Genomic DNA, 16,035 nt, shown 5'->3' on the forward strand with positions numbered 1-16,035 from the left:
ACGGCGGGTGAAAGCATGGCCGGCGTGTGCGTGCTGACGGACTGTGGAGAACATCTGCAAATACTTTGGTCATATAAATAAAATATTCCCGTCTATACACTCCCCATGAATAATATTTAGGAGAAGCAGACTAGACAGCTCGGAGGTTGCTCAAATTTACCCCATGCTGGGCCACGCCAGATAACTCAAGCACCGCTGGCAAAAATATAGAGATGAATAAATAAATAAGTGTTTCGCTCTATTCTGTTTTGAAAAAGTGAAAAATAGAAATGAGAGGAAGCAAGTCTTTTCGTGATGCCAGGGCGTATATGCATCGTAAATTGCAGCTTTTGGCAAACGAGTTGACACAAAGCTGACATTGACAAGTTTTTGTCAAAATGAGTGATAAAATGATGGAATCAATCTTTTCAAAGAACGATTAATCTCCCGGCTGTTAAACGCCTTCATAAACTTGTAAACTGACATAAAATACCCAGTTTGAATCGGAGGCATAAAGACAGATGTTTCTCAGTAAGTACGGATACATGTTCCTCTAAAAACCACCAAATTAAATGTGGAGTTCCCCTCGGTTCTGTTTTAGGCCCACGGTGATGATGATTAAGATCCTGAATTCTAAGTCTCTATAACAATGTCAATCAGGATATGTATGAATTAGGGTTGGATAAATATATACTACCCCACATTTTCTATTTTTTGCATTAGAAATTCTGCAACTTAAACCTCATTTTTTTATAGCAGCTTGCTCAAATTCCCAAACAAGTTAGAAAGACACAAAGTAAAAAAGCTCCAAGAGCAGAAAGAAAGTGGATGTCATTGACATTCCTAAATTGGTATGATGAATAAAAATGGCTCTCAAGAGTTTTTTAAGTTCAATATACGTTCTTATCCCCGAAATCTACTTCTTAGGTCTTTTATGTATTTGGCTTCAACTCATCAAAGCAACACCTCCTCTACAAAAGTTTCTCCATGGATGCCTTCCAAGTTGGATTTGTTTTAAGCATTGCGTTTGCCTTAACAGCAAACAGCTGGAGTAAACACCAGAAAATGGGAGCAGAGCAAGAGAAAAAAAACATTCCAATTCTATAAAATATGCAAGTATGCTCCAAATACAACTTCAAAATACTTTGCAGTATTGCTAGTGGGACTTTGTTAACCTAGCTTTGGTTGGGGGTGTGATGCGAGCTGCTTTTAATTGCCACCTGGAAACAACTTTGGCTGTGAAAACTCTTGTCCCCTCATCCATTTGGGTCTTGATTGACATTAGAGAGTCTTAACTGTTCTCCAGGGAGCCAAGACAGAGCCCCTTTGTGCAGCCAATAGAGCCTCGCAACCATGATGTCATGCAGAGTGACTGCAGCAAGGACCATCAAAGACAGGGAATGGACCTTTATGACTCCCACACAGGAAGCTCCCCCCCCCCCCACCTCTCTGTCATTTGCTGTCTCTCGCTCGCTGCCACTTAACGCTTTCTGTCCGACATGTTGTGTTTCAGTTGCCAAGCGACCCTTGCGAAAACATGACATATTCAAAAAGTGCTGCATGACATCACCGTGGCTGCTCATTTATAACTCATTTGGCGCGAGCGCCGTTTCTTGTAAAACATTTACACCATCGGCAAATGAGGGCCCTTTCTGTGCTTGACTGCAGGAACACTTTTTGGATGTTTTTTTTTTATTTTTAAAGTCACGGCATGGTCTGTTATTTATTAGACTATTCACAAACATTATTATTTAAGTCATATACTTGTATTTTCCGGATTATAATATGCAGGATTATACAACGCTATTTTTTAATTTTTGCAAATTTGCACAAATGACGTAAGGGGAAAAAAACAGTACACGAAATTTTATTCCACTACAATTCGACATCCATCCCAAGTGCACCTTATAGTTGAAAAAATACGGTCGAGCAAACTATGAAATTGGCAAAGATTTAAAGGTCCACCTTTTCTTGACACGTGTAGTTAACTATCATTACGTTCCATGCTTAATAATGTCTTCCAGATGCTTTGACAGTTCGAATGTCTTTAATGAAGGGACACGGGGTACTGCCAGCGAACGAAACTCCCCCCAAAAAAAACTGACCACTTGCTTAATGGGCTGTGTTCTGGCGTCTCCCCCTACGACAGGATATCCAGCGACATTGTACATCTACAATGCTGATACAGTCTTTTCTGACCAGGTCGACAACTGCCCGGCTAAAAAAAAAAAAAAAAAGAGCTGAAATGAACAAAGTACATCTGTGTTTCTGTCTATTGGGTACACGAGAAAATAAGTACGATTTTCTTTGCATTGATGTAAGAACTGGCTGATGTTGAAGGTCTTTCTCTCAACATGTGGTTTGTGCTTTGAGAGAACACAAGAAGCGAGTCGTAATGGGAGTTTAGTCATCCCTTCCCGTTGCTTTCATCATGTTGTCATTGCTGCTCATCTTTGCAGGAAAGCCAGATTAAAGCTCGTTAAATTACACATCGGGTAGACAAGCGAGTATTGTATTTGTGTGCGGGAAAAAAAAGGGACGACATATATTTATCAATACCGAATCTTGTGACCAATCATGTGAGATTCCGACACAACATTGCGATTGTTCTTTTGTTCTCTGTCAAATACGATGTGTTGGTTTTCTCAAGCGAGCCTACAAAAATTCTCATGAGAACTGGTGGTATGTGGGTTTGTGCTTATGGAAAAACGACAGACCCCTTATCTGTGACTTTTCAGTTAACTCACAAAAGAATCGTCTGGCGAGTGTTTTGATCAAATTGCAGCCATCGCCTGACGCAATTCATGCGGCGTGGCAGTGCGTGACCAGAGACAGCGTGCCGCCATCGCAACCCTCCGAGTGACATTCTCACAGTCGCGTTGACGTTCCCCGCCCTCAAAATGCAACAGTGTAGTCGAAGCTATGCAAACATTCACGGATTAAAGGCTCAAGTCATCAAACATCAGACATCGGGTATTGTGTCAGATAGAGAGAGGACTTTGCAGAATTTCAATACATGCTAATAAATGCGTGCGTATTTGTGCAATAACATCATTGAACATTTTAATTACAGACTTCCCTGAAGTGTGGCAGGACAAATAATGTACTGTATATCAGGGGTGTCAAACTTATTTTTGTCGCGGGCCGCATCGTAGTCATGGTTTGGCTCAAAGGGCCATTAAAATTGTCAAGCCAAATAAATGTACGAACGTCTCATAGTGTATATATAGTATTGGCTACACAACAAACTGATAAATAACTACTTTTCAAAACAGAGTAATAAAAACTGTTCAAATATTTAAAAATGAAATGTTGAAATCGAAGGCGGCTCGGTGGCGCACTTGGGTAGCACGTCCGCCTCACAGTTAGGAGGGTGCGGGTTCGATTCCACCTCCGGCCCTCCCTGTGTGGAGTTTCCATGTTCTCCCCGGGCCCGCGTGGGATTTCTCCGGGCGCTCCGGTTTCCTCCCACATCCCAAAAACATGCTTGGTAGGCCGATTGAGCACTCCAAATTGTCCCTAAGTGTGAGTGCGAGTGCAAATGGTTGTTTGTCTCTGTGTGCACTGCGATTGGCTGGCAACCGGTTCAGGGTGTCCCCCGCCTACTGCCCGATGACGGCTGGGATAGGCTCCAGCACGCCCGTGACCCCATTGGGGACTAAGTGGTACAGAAAATGGATGGATGTTGAAATCGAATATTTAAAAATAAAAATGATTCAAAACAATGTAATAATTATTTTTAAAAGAGAAAACAATTAGACATTTTTGAATTGACATATGAATTCGATGCACAATCTGTCTTTGCGGGCCACCTAAAATGATGTGGCGGGGCTTATCTAGCCCCCGGGCCATGAGTTTGTCACCTACCGTAATTTTCGGACTATAAATCGCGTTTTTTTTCATAGTTTGGGTGGGGGGGCGACTTATACTCAGGAGCGACTTATATACATATATGTTTTTTTTCACTTTTTTGGGCATTTTATGGCTGGTGCGACTTATACTCCGGTGCGACTTATAGTCCGAAAATTACGGTATGTTGTATATGGATGTTTTCAACTTACAATGAATGGTTAGCGACAAAATTAGTTCAAAAGTATTAAAATGCATTTGAAAGTCTCGCTATGCCTTTCGAGCAATTAAAAAAATTGGTCGCCTTTCGCGCGTAACCGTAGTAGACGCTAGTTTTAGCTCAGAAGGCAGCGATAAGCCCAGACAATGGCATGAATACAGTCCATCCAAATAGTTTCACGTTACACAATTATTAGCGACCACAAAAAGAGCAGCAACTGCATTTTAAAAGAAACTTTCAATTTGAGATATGGCTCAAGGCGGAAATTGGGCCACTGCAGACTTTGATGTCTTACTTATGTGTGTGTGAGAGCGAGAGACCGCGTGTGTGTGTGTGCCCTCGTCGTATAGGCAAGTATGTATGCGTGCGTTAATTCTAAAGAAACTCGTGATGAACAAAAATGACAGAAGGAGGAAGATGATGCAAAATAGATGAAGAGAGGAAAAAAAAAAGCTACCGCAGATAGAAGTGAAGAAGATTGAAAGGATAGAGGCAATGCGTGCAGCGGGATAGCGGCAAATGCGCCTCGGATACGCCGGAAGAGTGACAGAGCTAAAATACGGCGGAATCCCAGTTGAATGGGCCTCGATTAACCGCGTCACGGGGTCAAAGCAGAGCCTCCGCCCGATGGGGCCTACTTAGGAGCATTATGTGGGCGTCACAGTCGGCAATTTGCACTTCTGAGACGCGTCAATGCAATTTGTAGCGATAAATTAAGAGGCTAGCTGCGGTTTCATAATTTTTTTCCCAGCGTGACAAAAATTATAGTCTTTCAATAATAAGCCAGACAAATAATAAAATACAAGCAACCTGGCTCGGAATCTGTTACTGGCCTCACCTGGGGGCTGACGCTGGGACCGTAACCCATGCCGGGCGAGGTCATGGAGTGGGGGCCCATGGGCGAGCTGATGACGGAGAAGGGCGAGGTCAGGCCGTTCATGGGCGAGCTCAACGTGCTGATGGGAGAGTGGAGAGACCCGGACGGCCCCATGCTCGTGGGACTGAGCAACGAATGGTGCATCCCTCGATGGGAGGTGGGCGAGCCCAGGGGTGAGGAGCCCATGTGACCCGATGAGTCTGTTCAGGAGGAAATAATATATTTTGAGTGTGGTGTTCTGACCACTCCCACAGCGGCGCAAGCCTCATTTGCAAAAACACCAACATCGGGTCTAACTTGCTCCCACACAGAAATAAGAGTATTTATCGTTCTTTGACATCACAGTATGACTATTTACGAAAAGTGTTTTTTTTCCGATCAACGTATCAACAGGCGTGCCAGATCTGACAGTTACCAGTATAAGTTTACAGTATAAACACATTTATCCTGTTGTTCTCTGCGGTTATGTCTCTCATTCCAAAATGTTTCTAACTTGCATGAACATGTCAACTTTTTTTTTTCTTACAAGGGCATTTTGCAAAAAAAAAAAAAAATCTTTGCGTCACTGTGTTGTGCCTTTCTCAGCGCAGCTCGCCGGCTGCCAACTCAACTCAGCCAAACATTTTCCTGCACATCCTGCTTGCCTCTTGAGCACTTCCTGTGAGCAGCACATACACACATACACACACAGGCCTCATCCTTTTGAAAACAAACACACATCCTTCTTAATAAAGGCCAAACAACAGCTCTGCATCAGGCTGTATTAGTTCAGTGTATAATCCTTTGACTGATACCCCTCAGGCTTCTTTTCCTCCAATTACATTTTTCCCCCTAAAACGCGCCCACACACATAATTCCCGTAAAAATAAACAAATAAATAAAAGAGCTCTTCATGAGCCAGCAATTCCCACAAGCCCTTTCCAATTGGGGTTTTAATTCCAGCAGATAAAAAGAGCTGCGGTATTAGAGTTGCCAATCTGCCATTGTCGGTCTCGGCAGGGGGTGCGAGGGAAGCTTTGGGGAGGAACTTCCATTCCCAGCCAGTTTCCAATTCTATTGCAAGGTAGATCTTGTTCTGTCTCATTCATTCCCGACTATCCCCTCCAACCCTCTTGGATGAAAATGGAACATTTATGACAACATCTTCTGATAGGCCATTTACTACATTCACATGAATCAAATGATGTTCGCAAGAAAATGTCCGACAGTCAAAAACAAACGCGCGCGTGTGTGTTAGCTTGCTAATTCTCGCCTGCCAGAGCGAGATTAGAGCAAGGGGGGGGAAAGTGTTCTCTTCATTTCCTGCTTTCACACGAGAGAATGGAAGGTCAGAGAAAAGGCTAGGAAAGTATCCTCAAATGACGTTTTTGGAAGTTGTTAGAGCATCTGAGACGAGAACGCTGGCGTGGATGCCAACGCACACAAATGTATTTAAAAAGGGGACAATATCAAATGGACGTTGTTCAAGCCTGTCAACTGATGTAACAGAAATAAACAAATTAGTCCGCCATCTCTCCTGCAGCCAATAGCAGATTATTTTTTGTTTACCGCCTCCGTACTCTATCCTATCGTCCCTTCTCTTCCCAAACAATACTTCTTCGTCTCATCGTTCTTATCCTCTGTTGTTTGGCGTGAATGTGCAGAGGAAATTTGCCAATTTGTGTCCTGCTGTTGCGGTCTTGGATGTTTTGTATGAATGGATGATTGAGAGATACGGCATGTTGCGGGGGGATAAAAGCCGCCTTCGGAATTACGCCATGTGCTATTATGATGAAACACTCGCAGCACAGTTGTGTTTTGTTGATGGTTGAGATTTTTACAGTTGAAAGCTGCTAATGGGCAAGAAAAAAAAAAAGCTCTCTTCATTTGCAGTTTTTTTTTGAAAGAAGAGAGTTGTCAACTTTTGGAAGTTTGAAGTTTGGTGACTCAAGTTAGTGCAGGCGAAATAGAGTTTTTATATTCATTCCATGAAACTGACAGAATTCTCTTCTCTTTTTTTCCCCGTCTTTTTTACCGTATTTTTGGGTGGGAGGCAACGGGTATGGAAAAAAAGACGATTAATGGCTTTGGTTCCTGGTCAAAAAGTGGTTGTTTGTTTTTATTTTCCTCTTGATTCAAGGTACCAAGTATATATATTTTTTCACAAGTACTTTTAGGAGAGACAGGTGAGTCAGTTTTGAAATACACAGAGCTCCACAGCAGACTGAGGATAAGACGCTCGTCATTAGCATTTCCCCGCAAGTCTTCAGAGTCGGTAAAAAGGAAAGCGGCGAGAAATTCAACAAAAATCCCAAGCGAGTCAGACGGTTGCGTAAAACCCGCAGCCCAAAATAACACGGGAGTCGCTACTTCATTTTGGGGGAGTCTTTATGCTGATATCTATATCACCATGACAACAGAGAGCTGATATCTCATTCAGTCTTCCGTGGAGCCCCGTGGTTCACTGTTCAGTCAATGTCACGCTACGTTATCTCAAAATAAAAAGATTGGACCTCTACAGTTGAATTCATCAAACCTCGATATGGCTGGAATTTTGTCGGAAATATACGGCAGGTGCTTTCTTCGCATGGCATCCCACCTTATGGCGCATGGTAACCCAAGAATGAGTAAGTGCCTTTTGTAGATGGGAAAAAACAAGATCCTCACATTCCAACATTCGCAAACTTTGAGTTCCTGTCAAGACACGTTGCAATCGCACAGACTGGCGAAAACTACAGCTGAGCCTTGACAGCTCCAATCAAAAGTATTCACACCCTTTTTCGGTTGCTTTTGACGCCCCTATCTGCTGACATCCATGATCCAACTTGCAGACTCCAACGTAGAAACAACTGTCGACAAAATGGCAGAAAAGAACCGAAAACAGGCCACCCGTAATTTTGCACTAGGTGGGCCGTAATCATCGGATACACCGTGTTGATATAACTCCAGTCGACCCTCATTAAAGACTTAAATCTTCCCCTCGCCCTCCTTATTAGTGTTTTCTCTCTCCCAGTAGACTTTTATTCCCCACCCTTAATTCTCATCCATCGCCCAAAAACGTTATGGGTGAAAGCACAGGCTCTTACCCTGGGTGACTTTTGAGTGTCTGAGGAGGTTGGCCGTGGCTGGATGCCAACTCCGGCCGCTATTGCAAACACTTTGACGAGTGCCGGCACTCCAGTCTGCTGATATGGCCTAATTGTTCTCTTCAGCCGTGAAGTGTTTTACCTGTCTCTAGCCGCGGAACTCGGAGCAAGGCAAGTTTGAACAATTTCTTTTTAATAATAAATACTACGGAGAATAGAACTCTTAAATATTTATTTATTTATTTATTTATTTATTATTTATTCACTGCTCTTATTTATTCACTGTATGTGCCTTCTTGTTTTTACTTTTTGTATTATTTACTTGAATGTTTTGTTTGTCCGTGGACCAATATAATATATATATATTTATAATATGTAATATGTCTTGTCACCGTGGGATAGTAGGAAACGCAATTTCGGTCTCTTTGTGTGTCTTGACGTGTGAGAAATTGACAATAAAGCAGACTTTGACTTTGAATGACCTTTAACCTAAGTTGGTAGAATGAATTTTAAGAGGCTATGCATTTTTATGAAACATTATTCTGAAGCTATTTAAAGAAAGATTTTCAGAACAGAAGGTGAGATTGATTTGGAGAATATGACGTGAGGCATCAGCCCGAAACGGCCTCACAGCAGTAAATTTGTCCATACCGAATCACCCGCTGTGTCTAATTTGTACTCCAGATATGCGTCACTGAAAAGAACTAGTACATCTATTATACCTCATCCGACTTGGAGCAGCATCACTACTGAGAAAAAGATGCAATATAAAAATAAAGAACAACCGGATCAAAGAACGAGCAACACCGGCAGTCCTTTGGGCAGCAGTTTATAATGGAAACATCAAATGGACAATAGTATTTTCATCAACGAGAAGACAGGAGAGTAATAATTTTCTCTGTGGCCTGTGGAGCAGACGTCAGGGGGATTACATTTCCAACAGATGTCCCTTCTGTTCTTTTTGAGGACTTGTTTCATGTCAACAATGATTGAAGAAATGATCTATTTGTGGAATTACATTTCTATATAAAATATATTTGTGAGTGACGCATCTGTACCAGTCCACATCACAGCGGTAGTCAGGAAGCTATGATTCATCAAGCTTCCTCTTCAAGACGAAAATTACCACCCACGCCCCTTATCGGACTCTCATACTGCCAACACGCTTGAGTTTTTTTCGATCAAAAATATACGTAGCCTAAACACGGCGAGATAACAGCAGTTGCGCGAAATCTGATCTGGCAGTCACCTTTTGTTGCTATCAGATAGTTGACAGCTTGATTTGATCAAATTAAATGTGGGCTGATAAATGGTAAGTCTCAGGTTGCGGCTAGAATACAGGAATCAAAGGAATCCAGACAGGAATCGTCTTTTACTGCATTAAATAAAATATTTTGTAACTCCACGATCATATATACAGGATCTGTTTACGATGGGCCAATGGTTGGTATATTGAGTCTTTAGTGGAATCAAGGGAGACGTGCTTGCTCGCTGTGGGTCGATAACTTGATCCAAAGTACACTCAACACACACGACATACTGTACTCCCTCCTACACGCATCGATTCGTACGTGCGACTTCCTGACCGAGGCGTGTACGTGAGTATCCCTGGCCTCTTCCTGCAGCACGTAGACACATCGTTCCAGCCCCAGAAAGTTTCTGAAGTTGCATTTTCATGAACTGCTCCACCGTCTTATAAGGTGCGGTATCCAAAACCGGTACGACAAACGAGCTTCTCCGAAACGTCGCGGCCGGGGTTGCATTTAAAGTATTTGATTTTGAGTCAGGTGCCAGATCAAACATGGACATGGGTCTCTGTTGCATCAATAGAATTGCAGTTCCTCAGGGGAGCTTGAGATATGTTTTGAAAATAAATTAATACATAGCACAAAAAAACGAGTCAACCATGAAGGTGGTCAACAAAAGAATAGTAAGTACGAGCAGACCTCTGCGTGGACCCGCCAAATCCGTGAAGATGAGAGGCGACCGTCTTTCATCTCTCCCACATTTCATTTTCCCATTCTCCCGTTCTCATCTGTTCCTACTTCTCCATTTATTCCCACATCCTTCCGGTTGCATTCTCAGAGGAACTCCCAAGAGATGGGAATATTCCCAGTTCCAAGCATGAATCTTTCATGTTCGAGCGAGAATACTGGCATCAGCTACCTGGCCTATGTTCACCCCTCTCCGATTATTTTTTTATTACGGAACAATCAGTTCTGCGGGGGGACGGGACTAACTTGTTCAGACAGCCCCGACAACACAAACACACTTTGTATTGATATAATTTTCTATGACAACTATTCTTGCAATACAAATTGTCCAGAATATCGAAGGACCTCGCAGATGCAATCTTGATTACAATCCAAATACGAAAAAGCCGTAAAAGGCAACAAAAGCAGAAATCATTCTTGAACGTTGAACAAACATCCCTCGGTGCTGTCAAAGGGTGAAGAACATTTTTCCGATGATGCAACTTTGCTTTGACAGTTGAGCTGGGAAAGTCATTTTCGGGAAAGTCCGTTTATCGACGATAAAATCCATATATATATATTTTAGCTTGGCCTCCCGTGGGTTGGATGTCGGTGAATTATGTGTTGGGATTGGCAATCCGACAGCGACCAAATAAAGAAGGTGTTATGACTGGCATGGAAAGACACAAGCGTTGTTCATTGCTTCGCGCTAGTTTCGCTAGGACGATGTTATGTATTGACTTGGAAGTGTTGTTTCTCGTTTGCATATTGCATTGTTTGGTATGCTCTACTTTTTGTTGCCCTTCTCCGTGCGGTGTGGAGGTGTGATTGGTCAGCGGATGAATATCATTGTGATGAGGCTTGTTCAGGAAATAAAAACACGCTAACAAAAGTAACGTGAATCTGTGCTCTTTACAAAGGTTATGTAAGAGAATAAACATAACAAAATTGGCGACGAGACTTAAAAAGGACCCTACAAATGCGGAGGTGGACCGGACACAAGTGAATAGTGCTTCATGGACTTGGTTGTGTGGACGTAAGTTTCGTCTGCTCGCCCCGAATTCTGCTCTGATCAAGCAAGCCGGAGGTGAGGACGGGTGTCGCTCAGGACCAAGGTAAAAGTGAACGGACGCCAAGAATAGTGAAAAAAATGTCCGGAATCTTGGGAAATATGGACATATTTGACAGTTCGGTAGAAGACTGGACAACTTATGTGGAAAGAGTTGAGCAGTACTGCCTAGCTAATGAGATACAGGACGAAAGAAAAGTAGCTGTCCTACTCAGTGTCATGGGCGCCAAAATGTATAACTTACTCCGTAGCCTGGTCGCCCCAGCTAAACCGGCAGACAAAACATTTGATGAAATAATGCAGATAATGAAAAGTCATCTAAACCCAGCTCCATTGGTGATTGCTGAGCGCTTTAGATTTCACAAGAGAAACCAGTCAAGGACGGAGACGGTGTCAGAGTACATCGCAGAACTGAGGAAACTGGCCGAACACTGTCAGTTCAGAGACGGACTTTCAGATGCTCTGAGGGACAGGTTCGTGTGCGGGCTGCACAACGAGAGCATTCAGAAACGGCTTTTGACGGAGGACAAACTCACCTTGCAACGAGCAGTGGAAATAGCTGTTTCAGCGGAGACAGCAGCAAGGGATGCGACGGAGCTTCAAGGTAAAAACGCAGCCACAAGCTCTGTGTTTAAACTGCACACCAAACGGCATAATACCAAAGCAAAGCCCTGTTTCAGATGCGGTAAACAGTCACATGACCCCGCAGAGTGTTGGTTTAAGGATAAAGACTGCCGACAATGTGATAGAAGAGGGCACATACAGAAGATGTGTAAATCAAAGTACAGTAATGCAAAAGATAAACACAATATAAGAAAAGGACAAAAATTGCACAAAGTAGCACAGACAGATTCTGACAGTTCAAGTGAGGAAGAATTGGCTTGTTTAGGGCTGTGTGCTACAGAAGAGAATGACGGTGATGTGATTTGGCTGACACCAAAAATTAATGGAGTGCCATTAAAAATGGAACTGGACACAGGGTCAGCACTGTCGATCATATCATTCAACGACTACAAGAAAATGTTCCCAGACACTAAACTGTCACGCACCAGTGTAAAACTGAAGACATACACAGGAGAAAAGGTTGCACCACTGGGAAAACTCAAAGTGAAAGTGAAATACAGAAACCAAAAGTGCAATCTTGAGCTGTTCGTCCTTAAAGAGGGAGGTGTACCACTATTTGGTCGTAGATGGCTACGACAAATCAAGCTTAACTGGCATGAAATAAAGTCCATGCACATAGCCTCCAAACAGCTCACAGACATGAAGTTAACTGAGATACTGGATAAACATGCACATGTGTTCAGCGAAGGCATAGGAACAATGAAACACATCAAAGCACGTCTCGAGCTGGAAGAAGGTGCAAAAGCAAAGTTTCATAAAGCACGCCCTGTTCCATATGCGCTACGCCCAAAAGTTGAAGCTGAGCTGCAAAATCTCATGGATCAAGGAATAGTATCCAAAGTGGACTGGTCTGAGTGGGCTACACCAATCGTACCTGTTGCCAAGAAATCTTCAGACAAAGTGCGCATTTGTGGTGATTTCAAAGTAACTGTTAACCCTGTCATGCATGCAGACCAGTATCCACTCCCTCGCATCGATGACATTTTTGCATCTCTAGCAAATGGTGAGCACTTCACAAAGATTGACCTCGCACAAGCATATCTACAGATGGAAATGGATGAAAGTTCACGCAAGTACCTCACCATAAATACTCACAAAGGACTATACCAATACAACCGGCTTGTATTTGGTATTACAAGTGCCCCTGCGATATGGCAACGTGCAATGGACCAAGTGCTACAAGGAATCCCAGGTACTCAATGTTACTTGGATGATATTATTGTTACTGGTTGGGACAAAGATTCACACTTGCAAAACTTGAATGCAGTTCTAACAAAACTGGAAGAATATGGTCTAAAAGCAAACAAAAAGAAATGTGAGTTTTTCAAGGAGTCCATTGAGTATTGTGGACACAAAATAGACAAGCACGGACTTCACAAAACGCAAGACAAAATTGAAGCTGTAGTAAAATCTCCACAACCAGAAAATGTCAGCCAGTTACGCTCATTTCTTGGCCTTGTTAACTATTATCACAAGTTTTTGCCAAACCTTTCCACTGTGCTGCACCCACTGAATGCACTACTGCACCAAAAGGCAAAGTGGGACTGGACTAAAGACTGTGAACAGGCATTTACAAAGGCAAAGGAACTCATTATTTCAGACAAGGTGCTCACACACTTTGATCCAAAGCTTCCCCTATGTCTAGCCTGTGACGCTTCACCTTATGGCATTGGTGCAGTTCTATCTCACAAAATGACTGATGGCTCTGAACGCCCCATTGCCTTTGCATCACGCTCTTTATCACCAGCAGAGCGTAATTATGCACAGATTGACAGAGAAGCTTTAAGCTTAGTGTGGGGTGTTAAGAAGTTTAACCAATACCTGTATGGAAAACACTTCATGCTGATTACAGATCACCAGCCTCTTGTTTCCATTTTCAGTCCAAAGAAAGGTGTTCCTGCTATGGCTGCCGCTCGTTTACAACGTTGGGCTCTCTTTCTTGGAGCACACACCTATACCATAGACTATAAAGGGACGAAACTACACGGAAATGCAGATGGTCTCTCTCGCCTTCCTCAACCACTGACAGAGAAGGCTACTGATCCTGCTTTAAATCTTCACATGCTGCAAATGGAACCACTTCCGGTGACTTGCGCTCAAATAAGCAAAGAAACAAGAAACGACCCTCTGCTATCTCGAGTGTATGACTTAACTGTTAATGGCTGGCCAATGCATGCAGATACTGAACTTAAGGACTATTTCACCAGAAAAGACCAACTTACTGTGTCCCAAGGATGTGTCCTGTGGGGGTCACGCGTTGTTGTACCTCCCAAACTGCGATCCAAAGTTCTAAACTCGCTGCATGATGGGCACATGGGGGTAGTTAAGATGAAGAGTCTTGCTAGAAGTTATGTGTGGTGGCCTGGCCTTGACAACCAAATTGAAACTCTGGTCAAAACATGCAGAGGATGTCACCAGACTCAGCGCTCACCTCAGATTGCCCCTGTCCACACTTGGGAATGGCCTGTTGCCCCATGGCAACGCGTTCACATTGACTATGCTGGACCTTTCATGGATCACATGTTCCTTATTGTGGTCGACGCTCATTCGAAATGGCCCGAGGTTTTCACTGTAAAGAAAGCAACTACAACTGTAACAGTGAACCAGTTACAGATGCTTTTTGCACGTACAGGATACCCTCTTCAGCTTGTAAGTGACAATGGTACCCAGTTTACTAGTGAGGAGTTTCAGATCTTCCTGAAAAGCAACGGAATAAAACACCTTACTTCTGCTCCTCACCACCCTGCGACGAATGGACTTGCTGAACGTTTTGTACAAACTTTCAAACAGTCGATGAAAGCCAGTAGGAGGGAGGAAGTTCCACTACAGCAGAAAATCGCCAACTTTCTGCTAGCCTACAGAAACACTCCACATACTACTACTGGACAGTCACCTGCAATGTTGTTCATGGGAAGAAACCTAAGATCTCGTTTAGATCTCCTGAAACCTGACATCCGAGAACATGTTTCAAACAGACAATGTTCACCAACTCAGTTACAAAGGAAACTAAGATCATTTGACATCGGACAAAAAGTATTGGCAAGAGACTATCGTAACCAAGGCGACAAGTGGCAACATGCGGAAATTTTGACACAAACTGGACCACTCTCATATACAGTGAGTGTTGAGCCTAATGTCGTCTGGCGCAGACATGTTGATCAACTTTTGGACGCATCACCTGGAAATGCCGCTACTCAAACTACCACACCTACTGTCCCACAAAACCCTAAGGACAGTACTCCAGCCTCTGACATCACACCTGAGGAAAACATGTCCACACCGGAGATAATGGACATACACAAACCAATGACAAACCTACCTGATCCTCCTGGACGCAGATATCCTGAGAGGGTTCGCAAACCACCAGACAGACTTGATTTATAAATGTTGAAAGGAAACAAATGTTCTTTAAAAGAAAAAAAAAAAAAAGTTGTTAATATTTGATGTTGAAAATTGTTGTGAATTTTGAAATGCCTCTAAAAAGAAAAGTATACACTTAATAGCACATAGAAACATAGTACTTATATTTTTTTTATTTGATGATTATTGGTGCATCAAAGCTGGAAGAGAGGAATTGTTATGTATTGACTTGGAAGTGTTGTTTCTCGTTTGCATATTGCATTGTTTGGTATGCTCTACTTTTTGTTGCCCTTCTCCGTGCGGTGTGGAGGTGTGATTGGTCAGCGGATGAATATCATTGTGATGAGGCTTGTTCAGGAAATAAAAACACGCTAACAAAAGTAACGTGAATCTGTGCTCTTTACAAAGGTTATGTAAGAGAATAAACATAACAGACGACTCTCAAGCTAACGATGCCCGACGCTTAGCTGGCTCAAACTGTAAAAAAATAACAGAAGGGAGGGCGTAACGTGCCACCTCGACAGCTGACCTGACAGGGTCAATCTTAACAGCAGTCAACAGAAGACGGCCAGTCTGCTGACTTCCCTTCTGTTTCATTTGCACTGGCGGCCGTCCAACGAATACACGCCGTCGTCCAGCGAGCATTTTCAAAAGGAACATAGACTTGGATTTTTCCACTACAATCCATCATTTTTTTTTAATTACAAAACCAAATGAAAGAGCGTTGAAAATAATACGCATTTAACCGGCATTGTTCGTCCATGCCACACAAGAAGAAATATTTTCCAGCTCAAAATCATGTCTGTGTCTTCTCAGCTACGCTCTGGGAGTGTCAGTTCAGAACTGGACTCCCACGGTCACACATTGCCTCTGGAGATAAGTCACGGATCTTTTCCAAACACACGTTGATATCCCACTCACAAAAAAACATGATTAACACGCCAATTAGACCAGGAAGCAACAGGCCCACGGGCTTCCCTTCTTTGCGGTATAAATAGCACGCTAGCATACATGCAAAC

At 43.0% G+C, this 16,035-nt stretch overlaps 2 protein-coding genes across 5 annotated transcripts in view; one reads left to right on the forward strand and one right to left on the reverse strand.

The window, feature by feature from the left end:
* rxraa (retinoid X receptor, alpha a) overlaps positions 1-16,035 on the reverse strand; it is a 54,501-nt gene that overhangs the window by 16,923 nt on the left and 21,543 nt on the right. For all 4 annotated transcript variants that reach the window (XM_061292454.1, XM_061292453.1, XM_061292456.1 and 1 more), the window contains exon 3: positions 4,887-5,125. In XM_061292454.1, coding sequence (XP_061148438.1) covers positions 4,887-5,125 — 239 coding nt within the window. The remainder of the gene's footprint in view (positions 1-4,886; positions 5,126-16,035) is intronic.
* LOC133162975 (uncharacterized) lies at positions 10,686-15,396 on the forward strand. Its single transcript, XM_061292458.1, has 2 exons — positions 10,686-11,636; positions 13,537-15,396. Exons 1-2 carry the CDS (start codon positions 11,114-11,116, stop codon positions 13,617-13,619), a joined length of 606 nt encoding a protein of 201 aa, XP_061148442.1. The 5' UTR covers positions 10,686-11,113; the 3' UTR covers positions 13,620-15,396.

Source organism: Syngnathus typhle, linkage group LG12 (genome assembly GCF_033458585.1).
Source record: "Syngnathus typhle isolate RoL2023-S1 ecotype Sweden linkage group LG12, RoL_Styp_1.0, whole genome shotgun sequence".
NCBI classification, from domain to species: Eukaryota; Metazoa; Chordata; class Actinopteri; order Syngnathiformes; family Syngnathidae; genus Syngnathus; species Syngnathus typhle.